Raw genomic sequence first — 10,439 nt, 5'->3', positions numbered from 1 at the left:
TATTTACATTAGTGAGTTGGTAACAATATAAAAACAAACCATTGGTTTAAAACATTTATACAGGATAATTATTTGGATGTGTTATATTAAAGAATAATTTATATTATTCTCATTTTAATAAAACAACATCGTGTTACAGATGTTGGACTATAATATGTATACAAAGGGTAATTTTTATTTCTGCATAATTAATATTACTCATTACTCTGTTATTCATATATAGAATAAAGATTACATGAATGGTGATTAAAATGGTGAAATAATTATCTTTGTATTTTGATCTACAAAACTGTCTCACGTAATTTGTTATAATTAAACTGTTAAATTCACGATAGTATTAAGTAAGCGCTCTGTTCCTAAGGGTTATTAATTAAGATTTATGCTAACGTAGGCTGTTATACGCCCTCCACCATCCCTCCATCCTTAGGTTTGCAATAGCGTTTATAAACTAAGCGCCAAATTTGCAAGATAAGTATTAGGAGTAAACCCTATTGCCCAGTTGACATTTTAAACATTTATTTTATCATAAACTGAAGGTATTTTTAAACTGAAGTTTTCATAATACTATCTTGTGTAAGCTAATTATCATTTTATTCAACCCATGTTCTAATAACTAAAAAAAACTTAATTTAACGAATTAGTCAAATATTATTATTTTATCACTGCCAATGAAATGAAAGTAATGATATAGTTAAAAGTTCTAACATAAGCATTAGAATTCAACATTAATTGTCAAATACTTTATTTACTTAATCTGTAGACCTTCATAAGCTACTACACATAATATAAATTACCACTATGTATTTAGGTCTATGTTTTAAAGATCCACTTAAAGAAAACCCTGATAGCTAGTACACCTTAATACTTAATTTTTTTCTTATTTTCTTCAAACTCTAAAGACATGCTAACTTAAGTATTGGCCGAGACAAAACGGGGGTACGTTATTATTATACCGACCAAACCAATTAATTGACTTTCAAATAAGATTTTAATTAGTTTATATCAATCTTCCCTAACCTTACCTAAAACACGGTCCACCCATAGGTTAGGTTAGAATTATAAGGTGTGGTCGGTATAGTACCAAAGTAAATGGCAATAAAAACCTGAAGGGTAAACATATTTGTTATCAGTTGTTGACAAAATATAATTTCCCCTCAAATACAACGAAAACAGTTTGTTCAACTCGCAGTCAACGTTTGGTGGTAAACACTGAAGTTGTTTGTTGACAAGCAGAGTCAGGTGGTGAAAGGCTGATTTGACAAAACCTCAGCGTTTTAATGAGCTGAAGTAACTTGAAGCTACACTTTACCAATGTAATTTGTCATTTTTAAGGAGTTATCAGTACACAATGGTTCTTTTCTTATTAAAAATATAAGTGTTAAGAGTAAAACAAGATAAAAGTACTTCAAGGATGGATCAGTGAACACAAATAACAACTTATAAGTAACGCTTTTGCTATTTCAGAAGATTGAAAATATTATTTGCAAGATCCATCGTTTTATGAAGGTTACATAATAGTTTATTCTTTTCAATTTTGTTTTTTAAAACGCTATGTGACGCTTTTATGGGAATGATCCAAACCCCGGGTTTGTTTCTAACGTCAACCTTTTACATGTTTTTATAAATAACTTATTTTAAAATAACAAATCCAAATTCTACCCCGGTTGGAGTCGAACCCCCAAACCTCAAAACACCAACCTCAAAACCAACCACCTCAAAACCAAACCTCAAAACCCCAAAATATATAACCCACCCAAAATATATTTTACCTCAAAATATCAATGGGACAATCGTAACAACTCGGTCACCCATAAAATGTACTTAGAAAGAATCAATTATATTAGACAACTATAATTTACAAGCTAACTTTTAAATTTTTTTTTCTAAACTTGGTTATTCACGCACACACTAGTAAGTACTGGGTGGTCCAAAAAGCATGCTCGGATTTTGAATTGCATAGGAGGGAGTGGGTCCTGTGTGAGGGTGTGAGGGGTTTCCCAGGCCGTCAGTACATCGGCTTTAGTGCCCAGTTTGTCAAAGGATAGTGCAGTGGACGGTTGATCATCACATTTTTGCTGTGGAACTGTTTTTTTTTTTTTTTTTTTTACACAATGTCTCTTTAACTACCATGTAGCGGATGTTTCGGCAGCAGATTAATGTATCAGAGTTCATTTCTAACACTAGATATTCAGGATTTAAATTATTGAATGACGTGGTAACTGTTCAAAACCAAAGAATATTGAACAGATAACAGTTTCATGTAGCACGTTACGGACCAATTCGTGATCGCAGATCCATAATACGATGGGTTACATTTAGGAATGCAGGGTTGGTAAAAAAAACATAAATGGCTCAATGGAAGTCATAAAACAAATGTTTCGCGGTCACCTTATCTCACACAAAAGCGCCACAGCTCACCAGATCTTTCAGTATGTGACCTTTTCTTTTGGGGATACCTGAAATCAAACCCCGAACCTTTAAAAAGAGCCAATCGAGAATAATTTAAGTCATTGAAGAAGGGACTATCACGAAATTGATGGAGAGATTCGAACAAAAGGATCCTGATGTGTATTGATAAAGAAAATCACTATTTTTCGGTTGCTAATTTCTGTAAATAATCTAAATAAAAGACAGTACCACATTTTTTTACAACCTTTTTAAAATTGAGCAAAATAACAAACTCAGAAATGGAAATCATAAGAGTTATGTTGAAAATCATCGAAGCTATATTTATTTCGAACCCGATCACGTTCGTTTGCACCTAATATACAATTATAAAATTAAAAGCTTTAATTTACTGTTTTTGTTGTTGACGTTATCAAAAAGTGGCAATGGAAAGAATTGTAATTTAAAACGATTCGCACAAAAATATAATCCCCTTTCTTGCACTTTACAAGTTAATGCATGGACCTTCTGCACTGGAAACCTGGGTTAAAACCCATGCAGTCACCAACGGATTTAAACTAAGTAAAAAAAATTGTGTTCCCAGAGTTTCGGACACTACGTTAAGGCCAACCTTCAATGCCCAAAAGCTTCATATGGACAAGAACAACTCGTGGACGAATAGTTTTCTCGTGCAAGGATGAATTTCTCTCTCTTAAAGAGCCCCAAACTGCAAGTCATTAAATAATTAATTAACATTAATCTCTTATTTCTATTTTAATATCAACTTTTTACGGAATCGTTTCAAGTATAATTTTTTATATTTATAAAAGTTATAAATGATATAATTTATGGCTATAACTTTAATTGATCGACCATAAGCTCGATATGACCGATCAGTGAAATATGATCAGTGGAAGGTTAATGGTGGGGGCTTTAGTCACCATTAATAATGCTCATAAGCCATCTGCCAGTGAACACTTGTGTAAGCTACTGACTACAACAACACATATCGTGCAGTGAAAACTACATAAAATGATGTGGCTAGTTTTACTGGTAAGATATTATATATTTTTTAATTCACCTTAAAATAGTTAAGTATGTAGGCCTATCTTGAAAAATCTAAAATTTAAGGTTTTAAATAAACTTAATTATTTAAAACGTTAAAATAAGTAAAACTCAAAGCATTAAAAAATATTAAAACAGAATTTAACACATTGAAAATTGGATTTTTTGGTTGATGACGTTGCCTAACATCGTATTATAGTTTTTAAAATGTGCACTCAATAGTTTGTAAAATATTTGTCTTTTATTTAGGTCGTAAAATTATTGTCTATTACCCAAACACGCAGGCTATAAAACTGTTGATAAGGAAATAGAATTTATTTTTTCAAAAGTTTAAAAATGGTATACAGATTTCAGTTTACGTATATAATGTGACTTTGATCGGGTTTTTCCCATTAAATGTTCATGCTCCATGTATTTGTATGGTTACAATTTTAGGTTTTTGTATGGTTTAATTTACTTATAAAATGTTAAAATGAATGGTAAATAAATAAATTTAAAGATGTAAATTGGGACTTTTAACATAAAATCAACGGCACTATGTTCACCTCGGTCCAATCCTTGACAAAACAATGACTTGGTTACAATTCAAAGTTGGTATAAGATCACTTCAGTCTGGAGAGACAAAATGGATTCAATATAGGACAATATTAAGGATCGCCGATCCTCATGGATTTCAAATTGACTTAACTAAGGGATATATCTGAAGAAATAATTTAAATGGTTGTATTATATCTTTGTGGTAATATAATTTGGCTTATGGTGTTCTGACAATATAGTTTCTTCTAACACGTTACCAGCTATAAATACTAACATGTGAACAATTTAAATCCATGTGTGTAGCCCCTGAGCTGTTGGACATAATGTATGACCAAATTACTTACGTAATTCCCGTCACAGCTCAATAAAATATGTCTATTCAGGACATGTTTCGGTGTTACAATTTATGCTGACGATGGTGTTTTAACACCGAAACATGTCCTGAATAGACATATTTTATTGAGCTGTGACGGCAATTACGTAAGTAATTTAGTCTTACATTAACATGTGAAGTAATGGAAATAATCTACTTACAAGATATAGTTCGGTTTATTTGTTCGACTGAAAATTTTAAAATGCAGCTCAATTGGGTGTCACATAGGTTTGAACAACTTCCATCCTGGAGTAGAAGTTACCCTTTAATACACTGCAAATAAACTAATTATTTTTTTAGTTCTATAAGTAACTAAATAATAATTAAATTAGTTAAATTAACTAAATTAATTCCATTGATAAATCGTTTTAAGTTGGTTAGGCTTAGAAAAAAAGGCATGTGCAAAAAAATAAAAATCGTATAACCACTTTTCAACGATTTTGGAAAAAAAATGTATATGATGAAGCTAATAAAAATATTATCTGAAAATATTGTGCGTAAATATTTTAAACTGTTTACCTTTACCAATCTAATATTTAAAATATATGTTAGCGTCATCAAAATATCAAAGACCTATTAGGTCCATCAAAGTACAGAACTGTAATGTCAATCAAGTTTGGAAGCTGGAATTTTTACAAACCATTATTTAGTTTTAATACAGACCAAAAGCATATTTTATATAGCCAAACAGGTACAAGACTAACTAGAACTCCTTACTTTTCTCCTTGTTTTATTAAGTATTTTGATTCACCTAGAGTGTATGTTAATTTATTCTATCCTCGAATCTAGTTTCATGCATAATTGAAAAGCAAGGAAGCTAATTAAATGAAGGAATGTTCTAATGATTGAAAATAGCCTAAATACGTTTTTACAATTTGATTTGGCTTATTAAGAAGGTAGAAGCCTTGAACATTATTACTATAGCCTATAGCATACTATACTATAGCATTAGTAGTTTTGTTGAATAGCCTATTGTGAATATTTTATAGTTCTAAAGACACTCCTTATCGTCAACTAATAATGAAGAACATATATTTTTTTCGTAAAATCAATTTTTATATTGCTACATTTAACCTACAGAATTATTGAAGCTAAAAATATGTCAAATATATCTTAAAATATGCCAAACTCTATGAAATAAGCTATGTAATAGTAATACCATTAACATTTACCTATTTATTCACCTTAAAAAATTACAAAAGTGTTTAGTGGTGTATTAAACTTTTAGATATATAACATCCTATCAAAGTCAAAAATTACTTTCCCTGACTTTAAATAACCCCCTTATCAAATGAATATTTGTTCTGGAAGTGAGTATAAACAAGTGTGTCAGTAATGAAATCAAAACGGTGAAACAAAGGTCAAAGGCCGAAATAACATTAAGTAAAGGGTTTTGTAAGATATGAATATTCATAGCAATTTTCATCGGATTGCGATGAATTTGCAACATGGTTGCGTCAACATGTTTGGTAACTAGCGACAGGTGGTGGAGTTATTAAAATAATTACACTTCTCTCCGACTAATGGTACATGAGTTTCATATAAAATATTTGAACATACACCTTTGGAAACCCTAAAATATATGTTTAACATATAGCGTAACTTGTTTCCCCTTAGATGAAACGTTAAGCAATTTACATGTGAATTTCATTCAAAAAGTATTTTTTTGATGAATTTATTTGATGAACACACATGGACATATTTATTTGACATTTATTCGCCGTAAAAGCACTTAGTAAAATAAATTATTAAATCCACATTTAAATAAATTCATGTATTTTAAAAAGCATTTTACTGCAAATAACAGCAAATAAACATCCCAATTTATAATTGTAAATAATCTGATAACTGATAGTAAACTAAACACTGACACTAGAAAAAATATTAGACAATATATAATTACGTTACCATTCATATTACTATTCCAGATACCGACAGTTCTCACAACTTAATAAATGTGAATAGTTAAGTTGTTTGTCAAATTATGAAGAAGAATCCAAATAGTACGGTGCAATAAGAAGAAAAAAAAACTAAACGTTGGATTTGGGGGGAAGTGGGGTTAATGTTTAAAAATGGCTGTTTTTTCGTTAATAGTGATTATGTTGAAAATCTTGTGGCTCAAAATACATTATGTACAACAATAATTACTTACGATATATTTCAAACATGAATAGTCCTTTTCATATTTTTTTTTAGGTGAATAGTTATAGAGAAACTTAACAAAAGCTTAGAAATGGATTTTTGTTAACCAGTTTTAACATTTTGAAAGTCCCGGGGTAGTTAAATGTTTCAGAAAATAATAAATATAGAGCTACAAAATTTGAAACAAATTGATTGGACATAGTAATAATTTTAAAACATTATTCCGTAATACACCTTCTCAGGGGGTGGCCCACTAGGAGTCTTAAGGTAAGCATATGTTGATGTTGATATGCATATAATATTACACGTCTTTGTTCATAAAATAGGCCATAATGCCGCAAACCCGAACTTAAACGGACAACCGAATCAAAAATGGCAGCCATTGAAAGATTTCTTGAAATTGCAATTTCAATATTTAATCGGCTCCTATCTTTGACTCAGTTGGCTGCCATTTGAAATTGGGTTTAATGAATTGTATTCCACCAAAGAAACAACTGTTAGTACTAAAAGAAATAATGAAATACTTTAATACTAATATAAATACGGGCTGCACTTTACTTTAGGTCCTACACTCATTCGATTGAAAATATCGATCGATATATCGATTAATCAATTGTTTCATTCGATATATCGTTTGGTTAGTTAGGTAAGGTTAACCTAACCTAACTGACCAAACGATATATCGAATGAAACAATCGAATAATCGATATTTTCATTCGAATGAGTGTAGGACCTAAAGTAAAGTGCAGCCGAAATACGTTTAGCTATGGTATCTCCATACCACACATACCAAAAGTCATCAAAAACCGTATAACATACGTGTTAGGTCTGTTTCTCTGTACAAATCCACACATACAGACACACACACGGACAGACACACAGATATCACTTCGAAAACCATATGTTTGGGTTCTGGGGGACCAAAAACGAATATGCCCATTCAAAACTCAAACTCGATTTTTTTTACAAAAACAATACTTTTTCCGACTACTAACTATGTATAAAGTAAAAAAAATATAAATTAAAAATTGATTTTATACCAATACGCTCGTTTTTGTTGTTGTTTTAAGAAGTCTTAGACTCAAGAGGATTATGAAGATAGAAGAACTAGACCTCCTTGTGCACCAGAGTGTACCGTTAATGAAATCCTTTAATATTTTCTAAACTATGAACACGCCTAAAACTGAATTAACATATACATATCAGAAATGAATTATAACACAATCTTATTTATTTTTACTTCAGGTCGCCGTAGAGCTGGTGACAGCCTCCGACCTTCAGTTGGGGGACCGCATCATCGCCACGGAGAAAGAATGTGACCGGATCTTGAAGATAAACGAGAACTGGACCACAGGCAACTACCATGAAGAGACAGCTCAGTACGTAGATCTCTACTTAATTTGTTCGGAGAGCTTAAATGAAGACAAGCTGAAATACATAGAAGAGAACAAGATGGACCTAAGCTGGTACCCTGATACGTTTGCGGTCGAAACCAGCGAAGGAGAAAAGTTCGTGAAGAAACCTCCACCGAAAAATATTGAGGTGTTGACAATGGACTCAGCAAAGAAAATCATGTCTAAGTACATTAAAGAGGTGGGTGAGAAGATAAGTCCAATATATAAACTATTTGATCTTCATAGCGAAGAAGGCCAAGAGATCGTCGACAAGCAAATAGAGTGTGAGGAGCTCGCGTTGTATACATTTAAACATCCGGAAGATGAAATTGGTGAACCAAAACATGAAAAATGTCTGACTGAACTCTACTGCATGAAAGCAGATTTCATGGATAAGCATGGACTCCCCAGAGAACAATTTCCAGAGTTCTTTCCGATACTGTATAAATCTAGAGGCACCGAGATTAAAACTCCACCAGAGTTTGAAAGGTCTGTGTGTAAAAGTTCTGAAACGACAGGAGGCAGCAAGAGGGAACTTGAAAAGTGGATGAGTGGAGTAGAGCTGATAGGAGAGAAATTAATCAATATGGGAGAAACTGGAACAGACTTCATTCATAGGCTGGTGAATAAAGGCAAGAGTGGTGAATCAAAAGTGTTGACCAAAGAAGAACTCGATAAACTACTAGAAAACGCAGAGTCAGTGTCGATTTCTGATGACGAAGATGGAACCGAAGACGGTACAAAGAAGAAGACTCTTCAAGTTTATGGAGACCTGTTAGCTGACAAACTAGAAGAACTACAGGCTAAAGGAATCGAAATAGCTCACTCTCAGTTGGGTAGAGACATTGCCGCTACTGGAGTAGATGCGATTGGAAATGTAAAGGGTGCGTTGAGTGTTGCTGGGGATGCTGCTAAAGGTGCTGCGTTAAAATTAAAAGAAGGGGGTGATAGTTTCTTAAATAAACTTACAAAGAACTCACTTGAGAATAATAAGGAAATAACTACTTCTGGGACTCAAAAAGATCATGTGGAACCAAAAACCATAATGGACACGTTGCTTGATCGTGTGGTTGGCCCTGGATCTGCATCAGGCACAGACAGTGTCAAAACACCTAGTCCGCTGCAAATATTGAAGGAATTAACCAGGGGGGATGATGGGACACTGTCAAATAGTGAGATAGAGAAATCAATAAAGGCTTTGAAAAAAAGTGCCGAAGATAAAATGGGAAATTTGCAATTGAGCAAAAAAGAAATACTCCAGTCTGCTGAAATTGTCAAAGATGCAATGGGTACTCTTCTTTCCGCTGCAGGCCAAGGGTATGGCGTGGCTAAAGATATGTTGCCACATGAAATCGAAAAAGCCAAAGACCTTGTGAATCAGCTGATAAATTACGCCACGGATGAGATTCTAGGCGAGAATAAAAGTATCGATCACGAAGACGAGGACGATGATAACGATGATTCCGAAGATGGAGATGATGAAGATGATAAAGAAAATGCCGCGGAAAATAAACAACCGTCAAAAGATCAGGAGGATGGTGGTTTAACAGAACAGGAGCCAGAAAGCACTCCTGCGAAAAACAATCAAGGATCCGGGCAGAATCAACAATCAACTAATGGAGACAAACAGACCAGTGTCAGTAACACCGCAGAAATCAATGACAATAAAACTACTGATGGAGGCAACGCCATGACTAATAGTGCAGATAGTAAAGATGACAGGGCAGATTTATCAGATGAAGAAGAGGATAAAACATCAGCTAAGTCAGTAAGTGAAGAAAAATCTGTAAACAAGAACCAAGAAACCACTGTTCCAAAGGAAGATAAGATCGATATTCGACGAAGGAAATGAAAAGTACCATAACCTCTGTTAATATTTTTAAAAGTTTATTTTTAAACTGATTAAATGGTTGCAGCTGTCTTGTTGTGCATTTATAACTCGCCTTTGGTTCGCTGGCCCAGGTGTGTAAAAGTTAAACCTAGTGGGGTGGTGAGAAAGTGCCAAGGGGGACATGTTGTTGTCCATAGATTCTTACCCTGTGTTAAAGTCTAACGATAAACTGGTAATTGCAGAGTCAGTTTTCTCCACCACTTAGTGGGAAAAGTAAACATTGTCTATAACATGTCTCGTTGTGATACAGTCTGCACTAGAGATCAAATTGTGATCCGATTTAGGGTTGATGACATTATAATAAAATATTGCAAATGGATGTATTTTAAAACTTAGAATAATTGGTATTCATTGAATAAAGCCTTGGGAGTTAGTGGAGGTAACGAAATTGTAGATTGTCTTTGGCTCCTTCCTGCCTGGGACAAGGCAGTGTTTGAAATCATCTTAACGAGGGTCATACTACATTTGATTGCTGCCCTTGCTGGCACGGTGAAAACACTCTAGCACAGAAAACATACTACTAGTATGTTTTCTGTGACACTAGCCTCTAAAACTATTCTTGAAGAAGGGGCTGAATTCTTAGGAGCTGGTAAAAATAATTATTTTAAATACTGTAGTATATCCAGATTTTTAGGCCATACCTACAATGACT

The 10,439-nt window shown here is 33.2% G+C and overlaps 1 protein-coding gene across 1 annotated transcript; it reads left to right on the top strand.

Moving 5' to 3' along the window:
- The first annotated feature begins 3,311 nt into the window (after positions 1–3,311).
- LOC128995158 (uncharacterized) lies at positions 3,312–9,816 on the top strand. Its single transcript, XM_054420074.1, has 2 exons — positions 3,312–3,438; positions 7,748–9,816. The coding sequence occupies exons 1-2, from the start codon at positions 3,418–3,420 to the stop codon at positions 9,746–9,748; spliced, it is 2,022 nt and encodes a 673-aa protein (XP_054276049.1). The 5' UTR covers positions 3,312–3,417; the 3' UTR covers positions 9,749–9,816.
- The last annotated feature ends 623 nt before the right edge of the window (positions 9,817–10,439 follow it).

Source organism: Macrosteles quadrilineatus, unplaced genomic scaffold (genome assembly GCF_028750875.1).
Source record: "Macrosteles quadrilineatus isolate MER2022 unplaced genomic scaffold, UCM_ALF_1.0 Scaffold_5__1_contigs__length_97177068, whole genome shotgun sequence".
Classification (NCBI taxonomy): domain Eukaryota; kingdom Metazoa; phylum Arthropoda; class Insecta; order Hemiptera; family Cicadellidae; genus Macrosteles; species Macrosteles quadrilineatus.
This window is presented reverse-complemented; position numbering and strand designations above follow the sequence as displayed.

Bases quoted from the DNA above. Each gene is read 5' to 3' on its own strand.
- LOC128995158 (XM_054420074.1), top strand. From the start codon at position 3,418: ATGATGTGGCTAGTTTTACTG. The intron at 3,439-7,747 runs GTAAGATATTAT...TTTTTACTTCAG, and splicing joins TGATGTGGCTAGTTTTACTG to GTCGCCGTAGAGCTGGTGAC.